Source organism: Nomascus leucogenys, chromosome 10 (genome assembly GCF_006542625.1).
Source record: "Nomascus leucogenys isolate Asia chromosome 10, Asia_NLE_v1, whole genome shotgun sequence".
In the NCBI taxonomy this organism is placed as follows: domain Eukaryota; kingdom Metazoa; phylum Chordata; class Mammalia; order Primates; family Hylobatidae; genus Nomascus; species Nomascus leucogenys.
In genome coordinates, this window is record NC_044390.1 from 65035815 (window position 1) to 65060652 (window position 24838).

At 53.7% G+C, this 24838-nt stretch overlaps 2 protein-coding genes and 1 long non-coding RNA gene across 5 annotated transcripts; 1 reads left to right on the plus strand and 2 right to left on the minus strand.

Annotated features, from left to right (window-relative positions):
• Positions 1 to 7825: 7825 nt before the first annotated feature.
• Positions 7826 to 9799, plus strand: LOC115836982. The gene is made up of 3 exons (XR_004032034.1): positions 7826 to 8394; positions 8778 to 8907; positions 9097 to 9799. It is a non-coding gene; the product is annotated as an uncharacterized LOC115836982 (long non-coding RNA).
• Positions 9800 to 10080: 281 nt separating this feature from the next.
• On the minus strand, positions 10081 to 14929 carry KLK1 (kallikrein 1). The gene is made up of 5 exons (XM_030821162.1): positions 14851 to 14929; positions 12869 to 13028; positions 11201 to 11487; positions 10827 to 10963; positions 10081 to 10277 (listed from the first exon to the last, which is right to left on the minus strand). Exons 1-5 carry the CDS (start codon positions 14894 to 14896, stop codon positions 10122 to 10124), a joined length of 786 nt encoding a protein of 261 aa, XP_030677022.1. The 5' UTR covers positions 14897 to 14929; the 3' UTR covers positions 10081 to 10121.
• A 1495-nt stretch (positions 14930 to 16424) lies between these two features.
• KLK15 (kallikrein related peptidase 15) lies at positions 16425 to 22732 on the minus strand. 3 transcript variants are annotated; one of them, XM_030821895.1, is made up of 5 exons: positions 22665 to 22732; positions 18833 to 18983; positions 18055 to 18338; positions 17798 to 17934; positions 16425 to 17081 (listed from the first exon to the last, which is right to left on the minus strand). In XM_030821895.1, the coding sequence occupies exons 1-5, from the start codon at positions 22705 to 22707 to the stop codon at positions 16929 to 16931; spliced, it is 768 nt and encodes a 255-aa protein (XP_030677755.1). In that variant the 5' UTR covers positions 22708 to 22732; the 3' UTR covers positions 16425 to 16928. The 3 variants fall into 3 exon arrangements, with proteins under 3 accessions (XP_030677755.1, XP_003269860.1, XP_030677756.1); XM_003269812.2 differs by having other exon boundaries at positions 18833 to 18986; XM_030821896.1 differs by lacking the exon at positions 17798 to 17934.
• Between the last annotated feature and the right edge of the window lie 2106 nt (positions 22733 to 24838).

Sequence of the window (24838 nt, forward strand, 5' to 3'; positions counted from 1 at the left end):
TACTAGATAAACTGGATAAATGCTTTTTTTTTTTTTTTTTTTTTTTTTTTTTTTTTTTTTTGAGACAGAGTCTCAGTCTGTTGCCCAGGCTGGAGTGCAGTGGCGTGATCTTGGCTCACCACAACCTCTGCCTCCCAGGTTCAAGTGATTCTCCTGCCTCAACCTCCCGAGTAGCTGGGACTACAAGCGTGTGCCACCACGCCTGGCTAATTTTTGTATTTTTAGTAGAGACCGGGTTTTACTATGTTGGCCAGGCTGGTCTCGAACTCCTGACTTCGTGACCCACCCACCTTGGCCTCCCAAAGTGCTGGGATTACAGGCGTGAGCCACCACGCCTGGCCAAATGCTTTTTACTAACAAGGAAATAGAAAGTTGAATGTTCTCTATTCTCGACCTTATTATCACTCTGCAAGAATGTTTTCCTGAAGCAACTAAAAGTTGTGATCAATTACTACAAGGGACAGGAACACAATATCCCTAATCTCCAAATTAACCCCCCCGCTTAAAGTATGATTGGGCATATGCATGGAAACTAAGCTATTGTAATTTGAGTATTAATTTTAAGTTATTTGGCTGGGGATGGGAGGATTATCATGATAAGAACTTGTGCACAGTTAAATAGCTACCATCAAGTACTGACATTTTCTTTTTCTTTTTTTTTTTTTTTTGAGACAGGGTCTCACTCTGTTGCCCAGGCTGGAGTTCAGTGGCACAATGTTGGCTCACTGCAACCTCTGCCTTCTGGGTTCAAGGGATTCTCCCACCTCAGCCACCTCAGTAGCTGGGACTACAGGCACAGTCCACCACGCCCGGCTAATGTTTGCATTTTTTGGTAGAGACGGAGTTTCACCATGTTGGCCAAGCTGGTCTTGAACTCCTGACCTCAGCCTCCTCCGCCTCCCATAGTGCTGGTGTGAGCCACTGCACTCGGCCAAGTACTGACATTTCTAATTCAATCCTCAGTACATTTCCATGTGGTAGCAAATTTTGTCCTGATCCTACAGGTGAGAAAACTGTGGCTTGGAGAGATGAAGTAGCTTGAACAAAATCACAGAGCTGCTGGTGATGGTGGGACAGGATTTGGGATGAGGTTAGAATGGGAGATAGGATTGGGTATTGGGTAGAGGTTGAAGTTTGAGTGATAGAGGACGAGGTTGAGAGTGGTGTCAGGAATGGGTTGTAGTTGGGATGGGTTGTGGTTGAAGGTGGGTCGTAGTTGGGGTGGGTTGTGGTTGGGGGTGGGTTATGGTTGGGGTGAGGATGGGTTGAAATGGGGTGGTTTGTGGTTGGGGATGGGTTGGAACAGGGATGGTCTGGTTGGGGGTGGGTTGGGGTGGGGATGGGTGTGGTTGGGGATGAGGATGGAGATGGGTTATGGTTGGAAGTGGATTGTTGTGGGGACAGGTTATGGTTGGGGGTGGGTTGTGGATGGGATGGGTTGTGGTTTGGGTTGGTTGTGGTTGGAGTGAATTGTGGTGGGGAAGGGTGGTGGTTGGGGGTAGGTTGTGATGGGAGTGGGTTGTGGATGAGGATAGGTTATGGTTGGGGATAAGAATGGATTGGATATGGGTAAGAGGATGGAATTGGGAATGGATTAGATTGAGTTTGGCATTGAAGTTCACAGGTGATAGAATTGGGTTGCATTTGAAACATACGTTGAGGATGGTTGGACATGATGCTAAGTTGGTTGTTGAGATGTTTGAAGAGGTTGGGGATGGTAATGAGAATGGTTTGGTGATTGGAAAGAATGTAGAATTGGGATGGAGTAGAGATATGAGGGAAAGGGATGTGAATGAGTTTGAGATTTGTTGGTGATGGAGATGGGAGTTGAAGTGGAGGCTGGTGCTGGGGCTGGAGATAGGGTTGGGCTGGTAGGTGACGTTTTTCACTGGAATGGGTTAAAGATTTGGAAGGATATGGGGTTGGGATTGCGGATGGTGAGGATGGCAATGGATTGGAGTGTGGTGGGGATGGGATTGGGTTTCATGATTGGCACTGGAGGAGGTACTCCTCGCCTTGGTTCCTGAGGGAAGTGCCATGCCTGTCAGGATGCTGGTGATGAAGGTGAAGAAATCCAGCATGGATGGGTTGGAGCCGGTAAAGAGGATGGTGCTTATTAGGGCCCTGCAAAGGCAGAAGCTGGTGATGCTGGAGAAGAGGAGGAAGGCCTAGGAAAGGTCCAGCAAGTCTGGGAAGGAAGATAATCAGGAGCACTAATATTGGCCCAGGCTTTGGGCACGGGGACAAGGGTCACCAGTTGGTGTGGGAGTATTCTCAAAGCTCCTCCCTTGCAAATTACTTATTCTCATTTTAGGAAAATTTAAATTGGGCTCCAGAGAAGAGACATTGAGACTGATACTTCCAGCACTGAGGATCTACCTCTAGGTTGGTGAGGGCAGCTTCTTGGGCAGTGAGAAGTGGGGTGGGCAGTGAGGAACATTCCCAGAAGTGAGGACCACTCTAGGGCTGGGAGGACAATCCTAGGGCAGTGAGAACCCTCTGAGGCAGTGAGGACCATCCCAGGCAGTGAGGACCATCCCAGGCAGTGAGGACCATCCCACGGAGTAAGGATCATCCCAGGCAGTGAGGACCATCCCAGGCAGTGAGGACCATCCCACGGAGTAAGGATCATCCCAGGCAGTGAGGACCGTCCCAGGCAGTGAGGACCGTCCCAGGCAGGGAGGACCGTCCCAGGCAGTGAGGACCGTCCCAGGCAGGGAGGACCGTCCCAGGCAGGGAGGACCTCCCAGGCAGGGAGGACCCTCCCAGGCAGGGAGGACCGTCTCAGGCAGTGAGGACCGTCCCAGGCAGTGAGGACCGTCCCAGGCAGGGAGGACCATCCCAGGCAGGGAGGACCATCCCAGGCAGGGAGGACCACCTCAGACAGGGAGGACCGTCCCAGGCAGTGAGGACCGTCCCAGGCAGTGAGGACCGTCCCAGGCAGTGAGGACCGTCCCACGCAGGGAGGACCGTCCCAGGCAGGGAGGACCGTCCCAGGCAGTGAGGACCATCCCAGGCAGGGAGGACCATCCCAGGCAGGGAGGACCATCCCAGGGAGTGAGGATCACCCCAGGGAAGTAAGGGCCATCTTGGGCAATGAGGCCCACCCCAGGGTGGTGAGGATAATCCTGGGGCAGTGAGGATTATTCCAGGGCAGTGAGGACCATCCTGGACCAGTGAGTACTATCCCAGGGCAGTGAGAATCATTCTAGAGCAGTGAGGAGTATCCCAGGCAGTGAGGATTATCCTGGGGCAGTGGGGACTATCCTATGACAATGAGTACCATCCCAGTGCTGTGAGGAGCATCATGGGGCAGTGAGGATTACTCTGGGGCAGTGAGGACCATCTCAGTCAGTGAGGATCATCCTATGGCAAGGAGGACCATCCCGTGGCTGGGAGGACCACCCTGTGGTGGTGAGAATCATAAAGTACCTGTGAAGATCATTGCAGGGAAGGAAGAAACCATTCTGTGACAGGTGGAGGGGTCCCTGGGATAAAGTGGAGAGATGGGTCCCATGAGTGGTGAGGGCAGGGCAGGCCTTCCAAGCATCCTGGTTGTACTCATTCAGGCAGGAGAGGTCAGAGCACTGCTTCTCCTCCCCCAGAAGTCTAGCTTAGAACTTGGCCTCCAGCCTGGGCCCTGTCTCATACCTGCCAGAATTGACCTCAATGGAGCTGCACAATGAGAGGTTTTGCATCTTGTCTAGAGGACTTTGGTTGAGTTCAGAGCTGAGCACACTTGCCTTCAGACTCTCCTGGGACTCCCAGGTAACTGATTCAATGTTTTTGATAGTGGGCTCGGGGCTGTAGGTAAGTGATGGGGGCACATTGACAATGGCCCGGGCTTGGAACTTGGGGGTTGGAACACTTAAATGGGCAGTCTTGGTTGTTGACAGGTAGTTTTGGCCATGATCTTTGTTGCTGGGGATAATCGATGATTAGTCAGGAGGTGAGAGCCTTGGATACTGAAGCAGTGAGCTTGGAAAATTGGTGAAGCACCTCGCATACTGAAATTGTGGCTGTAGGTAATGGCTGGTGTTTCTGGGATACTGATCTGTTGACTGCTGATAGCTGGTGTAGGTTCTTGGATACTGACCTGGCGATTGTGAATAATTGGCAAGGGGTCTTGGACACTCACCGGGCGATTGCTGCTGGCTGGTGGAGGCTCTTGGATACTGACCCCGTGACTGTTCCTGGCTGGTGGAGGGTCTTGGATACTGACCCGGGAATTGTAGGTTATTGGCGCCACCATGCCTGGCTAATTTTTTTGTATTTTTAGTAGAGATGGGGTTTCACCATGTTGGTCAGGCTGGTCTTGAACTCCTAACCTCAGGTGATCCACCCGCCTCGGCCTCCCAAAGTTCTGAGATTACAGGCATAAGCCATCGCTCCTGGCCCTTATTATTATTTTTTAAGGTACAGAAATCTAGAATTGTTTTATTTTCTGAGACAAAGTCTGGCTCTATCACCCAGGCTGGAGTGCAGTGGCATGAGATCTCGGCTCACTGCAACCTCCGCCTCCCAGGTTCAAGCCATCCTGTCACCTCTGCCTCCCAAGTAGTTGGGACTACAGGGGAGTGCTACTATTCCCAGCTATATTTTTGTATTTTTTGGTAGAGGTGGAGTTTTTCCGTGTTGCCCAGGCTGGTCTTGAACTTGTGAGCTCAAGCGACCTGCCCACCCCAGCCTCCCAAAGAGCTGGGATTACAAGCATGAGCCACTGTGCCCAGCCTTAGAATTTTTAGGTAGTTTAATTTCTTCACCTTTGTCTCTGTGACTTTATTAATTGCTTCTTGGCTTCAGGAGGTTCTCCCTCCAGATTTTTGATGAACATTCAGTTCTGTTTTTTTAAATTCTCATTGCTTATTTTTGGGTTTTGATTGTCATTTTGGAGTTCGTATGCAGGGAACATTGAATTCTGTGCTCCCTGCTGTCCTAAGGAAGGGACTTGAATTAGTCAGGAGTCTTTGGGTCACAAGTGACACAAACTCTTTTTTTTTTTTAATTTTTTACTTTTTTAAATTTGAGATGGAGTTTCACTCTTTCACCCAGGCTGGAGTGCAGTGGCGTGATCTCGGTTCACTGCAACCTTCACCCCCCGGGTTCAAGCAATTCTCCTGCCTCAGCCTCCCGAGTAGCTGGGATTACAGGCGCCCACCATCATGCCCGGCTAACTTTTGTATTTTTAGTAGAGACAGGGTTTCACCATGTTGGCCAGGCTGGTCTCAAACTCCTGACCTCAGACGATCCACCTGCCTCGGCCTCCCAAAGTGCTGGGATTACAGGTGCGAGCCATCGTGCCCGGTCACAAGTGACACAAACTCTAACTTGAACTAGCTTGAGTAAACTAGTTGTATTAGCTTGAGTGAACTAACTTGAACTAGCTAGGGGATCCTTTATGGGATCACCTGAGTGAAAAATGGTAATGGTAGGAATGCCTTCAGGCATGGCTGGATCCAGGGGCCCAAGTGATAGTATCAGATATTAATGGTTTTTGGCTACTTGGATTGGCTTCATTCTCAAGGCTCTGTGTAGTGGCAAGTCAGAATCCAGTTAGGAAAATAAATCATTCCAGATTCTGGAAGTAAATACAGGGAATTGGTTCGTGAGTAACAGAGGAGCTGAGAAGCCAATAGGAAATAGGCGAACCAGGGGTTAGGAACTACAGGATGCTGCTACTCGGCCAGAAGGACAAAGGCAGGAGGTGGTATTACTACAGTCCAGAAACTGGAGCCCTCTGGAAGGCATAGGCTGATGGTTGGATTGCTCAGAAGTGGCTAGAATCAGAGAATAGATACAACTACTACTGAAGACCCACCACATGCAGAGATAGAGAGGCTGATAAATACCCTGGCCTGCCCTCTCCTCCCAGAACCAGTCTTCTGCCAGTGCCTCCCATTAGCCAAACACAGTGATAAGATGGTTAGCAAAGGAGGCTGGGAAATGTGGTCCTTGCAGTGCATAACAGGGCAGGGCAGGGAATGGATCTGAGAGCAGACAGACAAAAAACTGGCAGAGCTGTTAGCAACTTGGCAGAGTTGGTAATAACTGCCGAGTCCAGTAGAAAAAAGTTATCAACAGTTCTTGCAAGAGTCCTGTGTGGCTTGGGGCACATGAGCACCCCAAGCCAATTATATGGCCAGTGGAGTACAGTTGGCTGATTGGCTTATAACTGGGGCTGAGAATGGGGAATGGGCAGGAGGTGAAATGCATGGTGGGGAGGTAAGCTGCAAATGTCCACTCATTCTGACCAAATCACAGAGTGGGCTGCTCTCTGGGATGACGAGAGCCAGGGACTTGAGTGTCAGCTCAATGCTCTTTCTCTTGTCTGTTTTCCTTCTTAGTTTTACTCTCCCCATGAGGCTAGGTCCAAGGCTTAGGCAGTTTCAGGCTTGTAATCCTTGGGGAGAGACTGCTTTTCCCTGACAGCTTCCTAATGAAAAGTCTTGGGGCAGAGCTTGATTGGTTGGCTTTGGTCATGTGTCCATCTTTGGGCCAATTGCAGGGTCTGCGGCTGAGGTACTGTGATTGGCTCAGCCGGAATCACATGATTACTTCTGTGGCCCGGAGGGCAGCATATGTCAGGAGAATCCCTCAACCACGGTTATGTGAGTTGGGTGGAGGGTGTCCGCAAGAGATGTCAGGCTGCTATTCTGGGCAGACCAAATTCACCATTCAAGGTCTTGGTTTCTGGCTTGGTGCCTTCTCCCTGACCTCTGCTTCTTGACTCTTCAATGAGCAGAAAGAACTAAGGGAACTGGCTGGGCATGGTGGCTCACACGTGTAATCCCAGCACTTTGAGAGGCCAAGGAGGGAGGATTGCTTGAGCTCAGTAATCTGAAACTAGCCTGGGTAACAGTGAGACCCCATCTCTATGAACAAAACAAAACAAAAACAAAAAACCAAGGGATCTGATATTTCCGTCAATTCCCAGAGTGCTGTTGCTGTTCTGTATATATGATGATCCTCTCTCTTTCTTGTTGGGTGTTAGAGATGTGCAGTTTGCCAGAAACAAAGCAGATGAGGTCTTGGCCTATTTGGCTAAAACAATTTTGCACTGTTGAAAAGTCGACAAAGTAGAAAAAGGGCTAAAAGGAGGAGATGTAGCATCTCAGAAACAGGTGAAACTCTCTTCTGCTGGAAGTCTAAGTTGGATAAATGTCCACTGTAAACTGGAACTAAGCTTTTGGGCACATTGGTTTTAGAGTATTCGACTTGAAAGTTTTTCTTGTGTGCAAATCTGTGTGTGTTTTGTGGGGGCTCTCAAGTGTGAACAAGAGATGACATTAGGATGTCTGAGGAGGTTCTCGGCATGTGAATGGGGCCACTAGGGGACCTTGGGGGGTGACTAGCAGAGACTAGAGCAGAAGTAGGGTGACTTTGGAGATGACTGGGGTGACTGAGGTGTCTTGGATAACTTTGAAGGTGCTGTTGAGGGTGTCTGGGAGTGACAATAAGGATACTAACATGACTTGTTATGAGACACATTTTAGGAGTTCAAGTAGGGTGACCAGGGGTGTCTGTGGGGGTGATTCTAAAAATGATTGAGGCTGGGCTCAGTGGCTCACGCCTGTAATCCCAGCACTTTGGGAAGCCGATCACCTGAGGTCAGGAGTTTGAGACCAGCCTGGCCAACATGGTGAAACCATGTCTCTACTAAAAATACAAAAATTAGCCGGGCATGGCAGCAGGTGCCTGTAGTATCAGCTAATCGGGAGGCTGAGGCAGGAGAATTGCTTGAGCCCGAAGGCAGAGGTTGGAGTGAGCTGAGATCACACCACTGCACTCCAGCCTGGGCAACAGAGTGAGACTCCATCGCAAAAAAAAGAAAAAGAAAAAGAAAGAAAGAAATGATTGAGGTGATTCTGTGGGGTAACCTTGAGGATGTGAGTGGGGTGACCTTTGGGGGGGTCCTCTGTGGGGTGACCTTGGGGGTTTGTGGGATGGATTATGAGAGTGTCTGAGAATGGGGTTTGAGGTTAAGTAGGGGTGATTTGGGACAACTCTAAGGGTGTGACTGGGGGATGACTTTAGGGGTCCCTGGGGGTGACCTTGTGAGTGAGAGTGGAGTTACTTTGGGGTTTCTAGGAGGTGACTTTGGGGAGGTGAGTAGGGGTGATTTTGAGGATGTGCCAGACTTTGGGGGTGTCTTTTGGGCTGCTTGTTGGTATCAGCAGAGATGACTTTGGAGGGTGACCAAGAGGGGTATCTGGGGGTGACTCTGGGGCCCCTCTCCCCCTCTCCCCAGTTCTCATCCATATGAGCATAGGGCTTCATGTTACTGGCCGTGGCCCTGTGCCGAGTCCTCCTCCCGCCCACGGCCCTCTCCTCCCGGCCAGTGGTCCTCCGCCTGAACATGGCCGACTTTGTCTTGTTTCCTCTGCATCGGCATTGGTAAGTGTTGGCTCGGGGGCGGGGGCCCTCCCTAACCCCAGCCCTGCTCTCTGGCTTTCTGGAGGTGTATCTAGACTTCCGTGCTGCTCCCCTCGGGGCCTCTGTCTTAGCATGTCTCTGGGGAGCTCTGACTCAGTTCTACTCTATCTGTGGGATGTCTCTCTCTCCCCCACTCCCTGTTTCCCTTTCTTTTTTGTCCCCTCTCTCCAGGTATCTTTCTATCTGTTGTGAGGGCGTGTGTGTGTGTGTGTGTGTGTGTTTGTGTGTGTGTGTGTGTCTGCTTGTCACGGAGGGTGGGAGAGGATGCCTCAGTCCCTCTTTTCTTACTGGGGGTCACAGGGCTCACTGTCCAGCCTTCTGTCTCTGGCCCCACCCCATTGCAGGGCTCCTGACTTCTCTTCAGCCTGACGCTCTTTTCAGTTAACTGCAAGGCGGTGCACCCGAGTCCGGTGGTGTCCTAACTGGTGACCTCCTACCTGTGCTGGGACGCCAGCGACTTGATGCTGCACACCAGTGAGGGCGGGGCCTCGGGAAGCGGGTGGGGCCTCGGGAAGCGGGTAGGGCCTAGGGTGGGACTCGGAGTAGAGCGGCCCACCTAGCCATGTCCCAGGAGCTGTGTCCTACCTAAGCCCAGTGGGCATGTGAAGCAGAGGGCAGCGCTTGAATGCGCGGCGGCTGAGCTATCGCGGGTGGGCCTTGTAGCAGGGCACAGTGAGGCGGACATCCAAACAGCAGAACTCAGACACAGACTCTGAGCACACCCTGGGCCTTCCCATTTCATACACCCTCGAGGATGAGACCCAAGCACCTCCAAGGAATAGCACCCGAGCTCTTCAGGACACTGACCGGTAGCCATGGCCAGATGCCAGGCCAACCCCTTCAGTGTGGCCATGCCCCAGATATTTGACCTCCCCTGAGGCCCCACCCCCTGATATCAGGCCACGCCCTCCGAGGGGACCAGTGGCAAACTCCAACCCTCGCTCTAGGGCCCGCCCTTTGCGGCTTTGTCCCTGCCCACTGGGTCCTCACAGTACCCCCACCCCATAAGTCCAGCATCCCCGCCCGTTCTGCAGACACTTGTCCAGTGTCCCACTAAGCTCGGCAGTGTGGCTAGTTTGTGTGGCCCTGCCCCTGGTGCCCAGCCTTCGCAGGCCACACCCTGAAGCCACTCTCCACCCCCTCAGCCAGGGTGGTCTGCATGGAACTTGCTTCCGGGAGTTCCAGCCTCAGCTCCGATGTCCACTGTTGTCCCCAGGTGGACACAGCACTGCCCAGCATTTGGTGCAACTCCACCCTTCTGCGGAACGGGCCCCTCCCTGGGAAGGCATGACTTGCAATAACATCCCTCTCTACCTTTTCTGGCTTCCCCGCCACAATAAAACACGGGCACTTGCTAACCTCTCAGCCTCAGACCCTCCATTGTCCGCCACCTCCCCACCAGGGCAGGGTCCGTCCTAGCGTGAGTGAACTGTTCTGGCGTCCCTGACTTGCCCTTTGGGATCTGAGCCTTTCCTTGCCTGTTTGTCTGCACCTGTCACAGCCCCTTCCTTTCCCCACCTGCTGGTGACCTCGGACTTCCAGGCATGAGATTGACACAGCTGGGATGGCCCCAGCCTCAGCCGAGTGGGTCCAGGTGCACCACATCTGGAAAGATAGGTGATGGCAGAACGTGACACACATTGGATGCACATTTGGTTTTACTGGGGGTAGGGGACAGGGCTTGGCATTCAGGAGTTCTTGGCTATGGTGTCCTCGATCCACTTCACATAAGACAGCACTCTGACGGCGACAGAAGGCTTATTGGGGGTGCCACAAGGGACGTAGCCCCATGATGTGACACCTTGAAGCACACCATCACACATCAGCGGGCCCCCTGAATCACCCTGGGAGCACAAGGTGGGAGGGGAGAGTGAGAAAGGTCTACGGGGCCCAAATTCTGCCTGGGGAGCCCCAGCTCTCAGACAGGGCCTCCAGTGCCCACTGCCAGAGGAAGGTGGGCAGGGGTTCCCACAGAGGGGACAGGGGCTCCAGTCCTGGCCAAGGGGGAAGGGACTTCAGGGTCCAGCTCCTGCACATGGGGCAGGGTCCAGGAGGACAGTGCCTGCAGACAGGTCAGGGGGAGGAGGGGCAGGATCATCTGCAGGACGCTGCCCTTGCGGGTGCATCGCAGAGGCCACCTCTCCAGGACTACTCTCTGACTCGACAGTAACTACGCATTACCACGAGGAACAGTGAACTCTGGTGTGGGGGGTGAGATGCAGTTGTCCCTGGACGGGTGGGGGAAGGAGGGGGAGCTGGGGCACTGACAGGGCGAGTGGCTACAGCTAGCTGGGAAGCAGTGAAGCAGACGCCTGGTTAGCTCTCAGAAGCCCGTTCAGAGGCTGAGTCCCCTCCCCCAGCCCTTCCAGACCCTGGGGGCAGGGCTGCCTCACCACACAGGTGTCTTTGCCACCTTCCAGATGTCCGACACACAGCATGAACTCTGTCACCTTCTGGGAGTGGGCTTTTTCGCACTTATCATTAGACAGGATTTTGAGGTCCACACACTGGAGATCATCTGGAAATGAGACTATGAACCCGGGAGAAAAAGGATTACGGCCCCTGTAGACCTTTCTCTCTCTCCCCTCCCACCTTGTGCTCCCAGGGTGATTCAGGGGGCCTGCTGATGTGTGATGGTGTGCTCCAAGGTGTCACATCATGGGGCTACACCTGCTTCCTGCAGTCCTTTCTGCTTCCCTGGCCCTTTCTCCCTTGGACGCAGGAGTCTCCATCCCCGCCTTGGGCTGCACAGTCTGCCCCCACATACAATTCTCTGGTTCGATGCTGCCCCAGCCGGAGGCCAAACAGGTGCTCCCCACTTCAGGTTCCTGGGTGGGCAACACCGCAACCTTCACAGCGTCTGTGATATTGGCAGGCTCCGTCAGGCGGAGCAGCATGAGGTCGTGGCTGTAGTCCTCATCTGCTTGGCTGGTGTGGTTCTCCAGGAGGCTCATGTTGAAGCCAGGGTGTGGGAAGCTCTCACTGACATGAACAAACTGGGCTGTATTTTCATCGTCAAACAAGTTGTGGCGACCCAGCCAGAGCTGGTAATTGCTGGGGAAGGATGGGAATGGAGGGATGAGAAGACGGGAAGCGGAAAAGGGGATGGGGCAGGGGAGCATGGGGGAGGGTCCCCAAAGAGGGAATGGGAAAGAGAAAAACGTGGGTGGGCGGAGACAGAGGAAGAAAGATACAGTTATGGAGAAATACAGACAGCGAATGGAAAGATGAAAGAGTTTGAGAGTGCAAAAGGCAAATGAAGAGACAGAGAGCGCAAAAGAGCTCAAAAGGACAGAGGGGTGAGAAGGGCGGAGGTGAGGGCAGTGAGAAACAGGGTGAGCAAAAAAGAGGCTGGTGAGAAGGATAAAAGACAGGGACAGCAAGAAACAGGCCCAGGGAAGAGGGAGGAGGAGGGAACAGAACCCGGAAGGGAGTGTGAAGCAGACAAATGAAAAAGGACGCGGGAAGTCAGAGCGAGAACTAGAAACAGGCAGAGAGGAAGGAGGAGTGTGGGAGAGAAAAGGGAGGGAGGCCCTGTGGGAGGGTGGGGACAGGTGGGGAGGGTGAGGGCAGGTGGGGAGGGTGGGGGCAGGTGGGGAGGCTGGGGGCAGGTGGGGAGGGTGGGGGCAGGTGGGGAGGGTGGGGACAGGTGGGGAGGGTGAGGGCAGGTGGGGAGGGTGAGGGCAGGTGGGGAGGGTGGGGGCAGGTGGGGAGGAGGGGAGGCCTGAGAGCGGCTCAGCTGCAGCAGCTGGGGCTGTGGTGCGGCTCCCCAGGGGCAGGTGGCCTGGCCCGAAGTCCAAGGTCGAGGCCCCCTTCCCTCCCCAGCACCCTCCCCCACGTTTCTCGCCCCGCCTCCTCCTTCCTCCTCCCTCAGTTGCCCTACCCAGCTCCCGCTGAAACCAGCCCTTCCCTGTGTCTCTCCAGAGTGGAGGCATATCCTGTGGGGGGGCTGGACAGAGGGAGAGGCGCCCCCTCCCAGGCACACAAGTTGGGGATAAAGCCCTTCCTTTACTCTGGGGCCTCCCTTAGGCCCATCTGGGTGTGTGTTTAGTAGGGATGAGGAAGTGGTGAGGTAGAGACCCAGAGAGAGAGAGATGGGTAGAGAGATGGAGGGTGAGACAGTGACAGAGATGCCACAGAGAGACTCAGAGACAGAGACAGGGGAGATGCAGAGACAAGGAGACAGAGGACAGGAAGATAGAGACCAAAACACAGTCACACAGAGACACAAGCAGAACCAGATCCCAAGAGACCCGGGCAGCCTTGGGGAGGGGTGTCCAGCCCAGCTCTGCCCTGCCATGCGACCTGCGCCAGAGCCTTCCTCTCTGCCTCAGTCCCCCAGTCTTGCCTGAGGTTATCCAAGGGGAATGCCACTGGCCTGTCAATCCTGTGGCAGCATAGATGCCCTCCTCCCAGACCCCAGGCCCCTACTCACTCGCTGATGCAATGGGCAGCTGTGAGCACCCACTGGCAGTGCACCAGGATGCCTCCACACTGGAAGGTGCTGAAATGGTACAGAGCCGCCTGCCAGGGCTGGGAATGCTGCTCACACTCCCAGCCTCCCACAATCCGGGTTTGAATCGGGGGCGCAGCACCTGCAGAGGCGGTGCTGGGTCAGGAAGGGCAGGGTTGGCAGGAGAGGCCAGGGACAAGGCTAGGAGAGGGAGCTGGGCTGTGGGTCTGAAGGGACATTGCGGGTAGAGGACCAGGGCTGGAGGTTGGGGACATGGGCAAGGGGTGTTGGGAAGGGCTGGGACTCTGGACTGTTCCAGGGCTTTTGGAGTGGTGGCTGGACCTGGTGGGGAGATTTCGTGCTCTGACAGTAGAGCAGCCTCCAGGGATCAGGGTAGGAGACATGAGACAGTCTGGAGCAGACACTGCATCTGGGCGTCAGGTCAGTTGGGGTCTGGGGCTGGGGGATGGGAGGTGGTGGGTTAGGAGAGTGGAAAGGGATTCTGGAAACCAGGGATCAAGGCGCAAAGGGAGACAGGATCAGAGGCTCACTGAGGAAGAATCTGGAGGGCTAAGGGGCTCCCAGGCTAGGGAAACAGGACCTGGGTTGGGCTTTGGGGGTTCAGGAAAGGATGCAGCTTTAGGGAATCGGGTCTGAGAGGTCAAGAAGAGCATCTGGACTGAAGAGTTTGGGGGTGACTTGGGGTCCCTACATTAGGGTTGGAAGGGGCCAGCTAGGCTGGGACAGTTAGATTTGAGGGCTTCCTGGTTAAAGGGTAAAAGAAAGGGCTATGGTTAAGGCTAGGGGTGGGCTTCTGGGAGGTTTTGGGGTCCTCCCTATGAACTAGGAATGGCAATCCGAGGGGAGGTTGGGGCCCTGAGAACACAGTTGGGGTCAGGACTGGGACGGGGCTCAGGAGAAGGGAGGTGTGAGTGGCAGTCCTTCTCGGACAGGGTGAGGGATGGGATCTTCGTTTCTCATGGGGATGGGGTTCATGGTCTGAGGGTACTGGAGGGATGTGGGGTCCTCTTGGAGGCAATCCCAGGAAGAGGATTGGAGAAGTGGTGAAAACAGGCACCAAGCAGCTGTGGGAATGCAATGCAGGACCCACTTGATGTGAGGTTGTAGAATCACATACTGGTGGACTTCGGGGAGGCCAGGGCAGAAGGGCTGGCTGAGAAGGCATTCAGAATCCTTGGGGTGGGATTCCAGAAAACCAGAGGTATGCAGGAACAATTCAGGTGGAGAAGGGCTGGGGCCTGGGGTGGGATGGAACTTCCCCAAAGAAAGGAGCATGTGGTGGGAGGGTGTGGGTGTTTTTCCTGGGAGAGCTGGGGGTGCTGGGTGGGAAGGGACATTTGCAGACCCCCCATACCAGATGGGGGATCCCACATGCCAGTTTGGGAAGCAGGATTGTCTGGTGAAATTTGGGGGACCCTGGAAGGATTGGGGAGACCAGATATCAGGGTCTGGAGGACACAGTTGAGAGCAGACAGCTGGATGGAAAAAGTCACTGGAGTGTGGTGGGATTTGTAGACTCAGGAGCCAAATAGGTGGCCGCAGGGAACTAGGGGGCAGGAGGGGATGATCAGAGTCCTGTGGGGTGGGGGAAGCCCATGGGAGGGTTGGGGTCCTCCAGAGAGAGACAGATGGCCCAGAATCTGCCCCTTTGGTAAAGCGGTGGGACAGGGCGTTGGCTAGGGAAGAGGAGAAAGTACCGAGGCTTCTTGGGAGGAGCAGGAATCTGGTGTGGGAGTGAGGACTGCGACAACATGGGGGAGCTGGGGTGGAAGTTTCGGGGGGGGCCGCGCAAGATAGATAAGAGCTGGGGCATCCCGGACCAGGATAGACTGTGGGCTGGAGGGACGAGGGTGGGGTGTTGGAGGGGAAGGTCTTATCAGGGGGTTGAGGGCAGCAAGAGAATCAGGGCCCGTTCCCCCTCCCACATCCCCCCACTGTCTCACCAGTCCCCCCCAGGGACAGGGCGAGGCACAGAACCAGGAACCACATGGTGACAGAGGTGTCCAGGGGCCAGCAGGTGGAGGAGCTGGGGAACCTCCCTGGGGAGCCTTTTAAAAGCCCTTACCCCTCAGAGCCCCACCCCTGCCCTGCTGGCACCCAGATGTTGGCCAAGGCCCTTCCCCTGTTGCCTGGGGGCTGGACAATCGCCCCCCCTCCGATCCCCAGAGCTGTGGATGGGGAGGGAGAGCGAGCACCTGTTCTGCAGGCCCTGGATCACACTGGACGCATTCCTGGGGTTGAAGCCAGGTGGGGCAGGGCCTGTGGCTCTGGGGCTTTGCTCTGGGGAACAGCCAGTGAGGCAAGGGGGGAACTGAGGGGAAGCAGAAACAGGAGGGCGGAAGAATAAGTGACCCCCGGTACAAAGCCCCATATACCTAAGTCTCAATTAAGGCCCTGCACCCCAAGACCTGGTGCCCTCAAATAGCAGCAGTTAGGGCTCTGATTCCCTGCACCACTCGTAGCCAAGACACTAGCATCTCAGCTGCCAGTTCCCCCTGAAATATAAGCCTTGGCCTTCAGAATGCCCTGGTTCTTGCACTCCCAGACCCAGGACCTAGGTCCCCAAAGCTACTGTTCCTTTCATAATAAAATTTTGGAGTACACATCACCACATTCCTAGTGCCTCCAGATCCAGGAATGTGACGTTTCAGGGCTCTCCCAGGGTAAGTTCTTTAGCATTACAAAATCCAATGTCCCTTCCAAACAATGTTGGGGTCCCAATGAGCCTCCCACTTCTTACTGCCAGTTATGGGTGCTCAACGTCCTGTCCTCCAAAGTCCCAGAGATCTGGACAACCTTCCCTCCCAGGTCAAGATCAGGCTGACCACAGATTCCAATGACCCTCCCCCCCATTCTACCAGCACAATATTTAGGTCTCACGAGCCAGGTTCATGTACTTCAACATTCAGCGACCTTGAACATCACATTTTGTGGTCTCTGAAGATAATTAGGAACTAGATTCCTGCAGCCTCAATGGTAAACCCATAGGCTTCCAACACATTATCTTGGCTTTTTGGTAAGATCAAAGCAGCTCAGAGTTCCAGCCTCTGCTGTATATCAGGGACCTGGCTAAGAAAAGGACAGTATTTGCCTTTTTGCCATGACTACCAGGAAGCCCAGAACTAAATCTTTTTTTTTTTTTTTCTGAGATGGAGTCTTGCTCTGTCACCAGGCTGGAGTGCAGTGGCGCAGTCTCGGCTCCCTGCAACTCCTGCCTCCTAAGTTCAAGCGATCCTCCCACATCACCCTCCCAAATAGCTAGGTGGTCGTGTGCCACCATGCCCAGCTACAATTTTTTTTGTATTTTTAGTAGAGATGGGGTTTCACCATGTTGGCCAGGCCGGTCTTGAACTCCTGACCTCAAGTGAGCCGCCCGCCTTGGCCTCCCAAAGTGCTGGGATTACAGGTGTGAGCCACCATGCCCGGCCCAGAACTAAATCTTAAAGAAAAAGCCATTCTTGGTAATCTAGTGTCTGTTAGGTCCTTTGACTGGGATCCAGAGATCAAGGGTATTTACTCAGTGACAGACTATTTTAATCAGTTCAGACAAATCATCTCATTTAATCCTCACAACAGCCCTTTGAAATCAGCAATAAGATGGTCTCATTTTACAGATGAGGAAACCAAGGCCAAGTGAGATTGGGCCTCTTGTTCAAGATCACACGGGTGGTCATGTGTGTTGAATGAATGGAGCCCTGCTTCAAGCCGCTTCTCCTCACCTAGGGATCGGGGTGGTGGGTGAAAAGGAACAGTGTACAGTGTCTCTGGGTTTCCCTTTGACCCTAGAAAAAAGTCACAGAAATTCCTACGGAGAATCTTGGATCAGTGCTTTGTTATCTTGGCGTTAAACAGGTGACCTTGAGTGCCAACTTTGTCCTCAGGTGGGAAAGTCCTTGGCGAACATCTGGGCCTTGGACAGGGTCTTGGGTGATGGCTCCGTTCTGTTCCATGTCAGGCGGGGCTGCTGGCCAGCGGTGAGGGCTTCTGCTCAGTCAGGGGCACAGGAGATAGGCCAGAATAGTCAGTTCCTCTTCATGGTTTCCCTGATCCACTCCAAGTAGTGGCAGACTTTGGTATAGACACCAGGCTTGGTGGTGTTGTCACAAGGGACGTCACCCCAGGACACAATGCCCTGCAGGATGCCCCCACAGACCAGGGGTCCCCCAGAGTCACCCTGTGGGGAAAAGAGGAGGTCTCAGGTTGAGTGAAAGCTCCTGGATTCATCCTCATCCTAATCACCATTTGCAATCTCACCCCAAACCCAATCCATCCCCATCCCAGGGAACCCCAACCCAACTCAACTCAATATAGCCCAGTTTCTCCCACACAGAGCCAACCAACCCCAACCCCAATTCAACACAGCTCAATACGACTCACCCAACCTATGTCCAATCTCACCCCCATGCGACTCCAGTGCAACTGAACTAAGTTAAATCCAACTCAGCCCACATCCTCACCATTCAAAATCAAACCAAACCCATACCCATCTCAAAATCCAATCTCAATCTTCATGTCTTCTGCATTCCAAACAAAATCTACCTCATCCCAATTCAACCCTGACATATTTCCCACCCAAAATCAAACCAGAAATTCCTACAGAGAAACTTGGATCAGCGCTTTGTTATCTTGGCGTTAAACAGGTGACGCATTCTCAACCCCAACCCATGCCATCTCAAACCAACTATCACATTATCCACCTCAAACAACGCAATCCCCACCTATAACCCCAACTCCAACCTCACCCGTATTCTAACTTCTCTTCCTACTCCATCTCCAAGCCTAACCCTAGCATCTTCTCTGGCCCAAAGCAAAGAAAATCCAACCCCATCCGGACTCCCACACCTATCCCCATCCCTCTTCTTCCGCCTGATGGCCCCTCTGGGCTCTGACCTCACAGGATTCTGCGCCTCTGCCCTCCGCGCCTGCACACACCATGGTGTTCGTCAGGCGCCCTGGGTAGCTCTTGTCACAAGATGTGTCCGAGATAATGCTGATGTTGGCACAATGCAACGTATCTGGGAGACTCACTGGGGAAGACAGTGGACTTGGAGCAGATCCATAAATTCTGGCCCTTGTCCCCTCCGCCCAAGAGCCCCGGAGCATAGGATTCCTTGAGGCGTCGCATCCAGCTCCATCCTTTCACGCACCTTGTGACTGGGGGCTCCCGGTGGTCCCAGGCTCGTTGTGGGACACCAGGCCCCAGCCAGACACCACACAGGCCTCCCCCTGGTGGGGGCAACGCGTGGGTAGCACCGCGGGGCGCACCTGGGGGGTCAGGCGTGCGGGCTGGACTAGACGCAGCAACATGATGTCGTGGCGGTGGCTGCGCGCTTCGTAGCGCGGGTGTGGGATGACCCGAGACGCGGTCCGTAGTTGCTCTGGGCCATCGCGCTTGCGCAGGTTGTGCTCTCCCAGGCGCACTCTCATGAAGCTGTGCGGGTGAGTGGTTTTCCCGCCAGTGGAGTGCGGGCCAGTGGTTACCCGCAAGTGGAGGACAGAAGGGTCAAAGAGTGGGCAGCCCGAGGTTCCCGGACCCTTTAGAAATCTCAACATCCCTTTACCTTTTCCCAAGACCCCGAAGCCAATGGTTCCAGCCCCTGCTCGTCAAGGACAAACGAGTCTGAAGTCAGGCACGCTCCTAGAACTCCATCCCCTCCAACTACTCCCAGCCCCCTCCTGGTCTGTGCCCGAATCCAGGATGCTCACATCCCTAGAACTGAGGCTCAAAAGCTGGAACTAGTCTCCTTCCTCCTGCAGAGATGGAAGGCTTTGAAACACACACTCCCTGCTCACTCAGGGGCTTGACATCCAGCTTCCTTGTCTTTCAGAACCCAGGAGTTCTGGCGTCTGCCTCCGTCTTCCCCCAAACCTAGAAGCTCTTCCCCCCACCAGGCTCCCTCAGGACCCTGAGCCCTGCCTTCATACCGGCTTTGGCAGTGGGCCGCAGACAGCACCCAGTGTGGGGAGATGAGGGAAGCGCCACAGTTAAAGCGTCCACGCTCGTAGAGGGCCACTTGCCATGGCTGGGAGTGAGGTGCACACTCGTCACCTTCCAGCAACTTGTCACCATCCTGGGCTGCTAGGAGAAGGGGTAGAGGATGCCTGAGGACCGGGACGTTTGCATTGCCTCCTACACCTTCCTTGCACCCTGCCCTATCTACTATATGCTTATGCCTTTCCCTTCACTTCTCAAGACACCCTGACCTGTTGTTTTTTTTGTTTTTTTTGTTGTTGTTGTTTGTTTTGTTTTGTTTTGTTTTTTTGAGACGGAGTCTCACTCTTTTGCCCAGGCTGGAGTGCAGTGGCATGATCTCGGCTCACTGCAACTTCCGACTCCTGGGTTCAAGTGATCCTCCTGCCTCAGCCTCCCGAGTAGCTGAAGTGCCCGCCACCACACCTGGCTCATTTTTGTATTTTTAGTAGAGACGAGGTCTCACCATGTTAGCCAGGGTGGTCTCAAACTTCTGACCTCCAATGCTCTGCCCGCCTCAGCCTCCCAAAGTGCTGGGATTACAGGTGTGAGCCACCAGGCTCTGTCTGCCTTGTTGTTTATTTACAACCGCTGCCTGTTTTCTCCAGAACTCTAGCCCCCACCCCATTTGCTGTAAGACTCTGGGAGAGAGAGGAAGGGGAACAGACCAGAGGGCAAGAAGTCCTCTGTGGTTGGGGGTGGAGACAGGGGCACTGGATGCAGGTTCAGACAGGCGGTCACTTCAAACCAGTCATTCACGGTCACCAAATTGTCACAGATATCAAACGGATGTGGCCACTCTGTATGTGTGACACAGCCTTGGCCCCAGAGTCTGGACATGTCAGCCAAATTCAGTGTGCAGTATGAGTCCCAGATGTGGCCATACAATGTCATGGACGTGCATACATGCACATCCAGCTTCCAAACTTAGGTACAGCTATGGACAGGACTGGAAGCTGAAATTCGCTTGCATGCACATGGGTTGCAGCTTCAAGAATCACAGCACAATCCGGGCACGGTGGCTCATGCCTGTAATCCCAGCACTTTAGGAGGCCAAGGTGGGTGGATCACCTGAGGTCAGGAGTTCGAGACCAGCCTGGCCAATATGGTGAAATCCTGTCTCTAACAAAAATACAAAAAATTAGCTGGGCATGGTGGTGGGCATCTGTAATCCCAGCTACTCTGGAGGCTGAGGCAGGAAAATCACTTGAACCTGGGAGGTGAAGGTTGCAGTGAGCCGAGGTTGCTCCATTGCACTCCAGCTTGGGTGACAAGAGTGAAACTCCATCTCAAAAAAAAAAAAAAAAAAAGAAGCACAGCACAGATGTTTATATGTGTATATGAATATGGATGGTTAAGACATGAACACACACACACACACACACAGAATTGGATATTGTTTAGACCTAAATTCAACATCTCTAGTGTGAGTCTTGGCATCCAGTGTCACAGACACTTGCATACAGGGTCTGGACAAAGAAGGGTCCTTAAGCCTGGGTTTGAATGTACTAGCTGTGAAACTTTGAGTAAGTTATTTGACCTCTCTGTGCCTCTGTTTCCTCATCTGTAAAACGAGGATTGTTGTAAGGATGAGGTAGGAATGTGTGTGTGTGTGTGTGTGTGCATGTGTGTATGTATGGTGAGTGATACACAGCCCTTGTAGCTACTTAATAAATATTAGTTGTTTTTTACAAATGACACCTGCATTTAGTCATAGGGACATACATGTGAAAGTTCAGGTCCATCCTGAAGATAGCGAAAGTAAGTCAGACATCTGCACAGACCTACATATAATAAATAGTCAAGGTTGGCCAGGTGCGGTGGGTTACGCCTGCAATCCCAGCACTTTGGGAGGCCAAGGCCGAGGTGGGAGGATCACCTGAGGTCAGGAGTTTGAGACCAGCCTGGCCAACATCTTGAGATCCCGTCTCTACTAAAAAAAAAAAAATATATATATATATGTATATATATATATATATATACACACAAAAATTAGCTGGGCGTGGTGATGCATGCCTGTAATTCCAGCTACTCGGGAGGCAGAGACAGAATTGCTTGAATCTGGGAGGCGGAGGTTGCAGTGAGCCGAGATTGCACCACTAAACTCCAGCTTGGGCGACAGAGCGAGACTCCATCCCAAAAAAAAAAAAAAAAAAAAAAAAAAAGGTCAAGGTTAAAACCGCGATTCACCCACAAGACATTTTGTAGAGTTAGAGCTGCAGACACTAATCCAGAAGGCCAACACTGGGATGTGGACTTGCTGTCTGGGGCAGCACCCAGACACGGGGCTGGGCCTTCAAGGTCAAAGACATGCAGTTGCAGCCAGAGGCAGCCAGGACAGGACGTGTTTATCCATCTCTAGATCAGCCCCCAAGCCAGATCTGCGGAGTCACTGATTGGGTTTCACATATGGGGATCTGGTTCATGCATGTGGAGAGGATGTGAACATACAGAGCCTTGTATACCCACTGCACATGCGCATGTACACACACACACACACACACACACACACACACACACAGAATGGCATTATGCTTAAGAACATGATTAGAGACATTCAAGGTCACAGGACCAGGACCCTCTCCACTGGGCAATGTGGATGCATCCCCTCAAGGTTGAAGCCATGTACACCCCCACCCACACAGGGGCAGGATTTGCACAGCCAGACCAAATGCCCACACTCTGCCCATCACAGGAACTGGGCCAAAGGTCCCTGTGAGACCAGGGGAATGCGGATGTGGTGGACAAGGGGCTTAACAAACGAAGGGTGAGGTCGTCCTCCGAAGGACGGAGGGTACAGGCTGAACAGCTGGGCACCGAGGCTGCACCTGGCCAGTCCAAGCCAGAGGAAGGTGGAGGCCCCAGCCGGGCACAGCCAGCAGGCGGGAGGCAGGTAGGTGAGTGCACAGAGAAAGCCGGAGGGGAGGCTGGAGGCGTGGGGGTCTGAGGGGCCCCCAGGAGTGAGAGTCATTTGTGGCAGAACGTTAATGAAAGTCTACCCCCCCCAATTTCTCCAGAAGAGAGGCATCAGGTTACAATTAATTTCTTGGTGTGTGGCAGCTGAGTTCAGTCTGGAGTTTGCCTGCCACCCAGGGTGACCTTGATGTTGTGGCCGTCCCTCTGAGCCACAGCCCCTTCCCTTGTCAAATGAGGTCGGTGGTGCCCAGCACACATAGACATTGTATGTAAGCTCTAAGCACCGTGCATGGCTTGCACACCTGAATGGGCGCTACCTGGACCAGGCTTATGCTTCTGCCTCACACACAACCATATTTAATCCCCTCAAAGACCCTGTAAGAGACAGGGAATGGCAGGTGTGGGACTCAAGCTGGAGTCTGTCTGTGCTCTTGGCCTTTCAGCACTTGTCTAATGCTTGCTATGTATATTACCTCTGTTATGCTATTGAGACCTCACTGTTATTGTCTCAAGCGGGTACTGTCTTATAGAGAAGGCATTCGAAGCCCAGAGAGGTGAAGCAGTTCCCTCAAGGACACACAGCAAGGAAGCGGTTGCCCCAGGACTCAGCTCAGGTTTGCGTAACCCCAGGACCGTGTTCCTTGTCATGGAAAGCGAGAGGCCCCAGGCAGCATAGCGACTCCAGAGCAGCAGCACCAGGCCCTGATGGTAAGGGCTTAGGGACATTGGCGCAGATGGAGGTGGAGGGTGATGGAAGGATCTTTAGTGGTCTCTGGGTGAGGTAGGGGCTGGCAGATCACTGGGCCCAGGCATGCTTGGGAAGGGGGCACCTGCTCCCACAGACCTGGCCCCCTCCTGGGGCCACCTCACCTGTGGATGCCAACAGGAAGGAGAGAGTGAGGAGAAGCCACATTGTGGAGGAGGGACCAGGGTTCGGCTGCAGTCTGGGGAGGGAGTGAGAGAGTCCAGGTGAGGCAGGACCCTTCTGCCTCCACCAGGATCCCTCCAGAGGCAGACTTATCCCACCCACTGTGAATAAATTTCTTCTGACCACCGGCATCCCCTTCCTCCAACCCCACTCTACTCTTCCACCTGGGTCCCCCATCTCTGGAAGGTTTACTTTTCCTCTAGGCACTGGGACAGACCCCGCCCCCCTCCTCCACCTGTCAGCCTCCAGCACCATGCTACCAGCCCCTGGATCTCTCCCCATTACCAAGGACCCCTATCCCAACCTCGTTTTTTTTTTTTTTTTTTTGAGAGGGAGTCTCACTCTGTCGCCCAGGCTGGAGTGCAGTGGCACGATGTCGGCTCACTGCAAGCTCCGCCTCCTGGGTTCACGCCATTCTCCCACCTCAGCCTCCCGAGTAGCTGGGACTATAGGTGCCCGCCACCACGCCCAGCTAATTTTTTGTATTTTTTTTTTTTTAGTAGAGACAGGGTTTCACCGTGTTAGCCAGGATGGTCTCAATCTCCTGACCTTGTGATCCACCCGCCTCAGCCTCCCAAAGTGCTGGGATTATAGGCATGAGCCACCATGCCTGGCCTATCTCAACCTCTTATCTGACCTTTTGGGTCCCCCTCCAGTCCAGTCCCCTCCACCAGCCTGCCCTCCACCTATGACCCCAAAGAGTCTTTCTACATCTGGAGCTGACTGTGCCCCTCCCCTGCTCACCACCCTCCATGGATCCTCAGCACCACCAGGATAAAGTCCAGCTCTTCAGCCTCACTTTCTTTTTTTTTCTTTCTTTCTTTTCTTTTTTTTTTTTGAGATGGAGTCTGGCTCTGTAGCCTGAGTTGAAGTGGAGTGGTGTGTGATCTCCACTCACTGCAACCTCTGCCTCCTGGGTTCAAGTGATTCTCCTGCCTCAGCTTCCCAAGTAGTTAGGATTACAGGTGTGTGCCACCACGCCCAGCTAATTTTTGTAATTTTAGTAGAGATGGAGTTTCACCATGTTGACTAGGCTGGTCTTGAACTCCTGGCCTCAAGTGATACACCCGCGTTGGCCTCCCAAAGTGCTGGGATTACAGGCATGAGTTGCCCCAGCCTCACTTTCAAGGACAAAAGTGGCTTCTTCCCTTCCAGCCCCTCTCCCTGGGTCTCCCATGACCTTGTCCTAGACGCAGCCAGTGCTGCCATTTTCCCTCCTGCCATTTCATGCTCAGGCTGTTCCTCCCACCACATATCCAACGCCATTCCCTTCCAGCCCCGCTTCCTCTTTGAGGCCTTCTCTGACCTCCCCTGACCCTCAGTGGTGTCTGCCTCCCCTGCTAGACTGGCAGCTTCCCGAGGAGCTGGTCTGACTCCACTCTGGGTCTCCAGTAGTACTGCAGGGCCTGGCCCACGGGAGGCCTCAGGAAGCTTTGGGAGTGAGTAAAAATCCTTCTTCCCCATATCTTCCAAATTCGTCTTTGTCCTCTGAGACTCTGCCCCCACCTTTTCTGGGAGGCCCCAACACCTAACAGGTGTCTCCCCTGAATCCCATTCTGTCTCCATTACAGTGCAGGTGCCCCATACTTGCTGAGGTCTGGCCTGTTCTTTTCTCCATCTGGGGGCCTTGAAGATGGGGCTCAGGGCAGGTTCTTTCTGTGTCCTCAGCACTGCCCCGCCTGGGGCCTGGTACACAGGAGGCCTCTGGGAGGTTGTGCTGAACTGACTTGAACCCGTGATCACTCCTGACCACGTTCTTGGCTCTGGTACAAGTGCTTCAGGGACGTCCTCCTGATCCACTCCATCCCCCTCCCTCCCCACCACTGCAGCTCCTTCTGGCCATTCCAGGACATTTTCTTGGTTCAGGTTCAATTTGGGGCATTGGTAAAGGACACATGGATCTACCCATGCCCTTGACACTCAGTTCTCCAAGCGTGGTGGACGTTTCCCCTTGAAACCAGGGCGCAGTGAATCTCCCCTTTGCCCCTCCCTCCAGTCTTGTCTCAAAGCTCTCACCTCCTCCAGATCCTCCAGCAGCATCTAGGGCAGCTTGGGTGCCAGAAGGGAGCAGGCACCAGGATGCCTGAATTTATAAGCTCCCAGTCCCAGCTGGGTC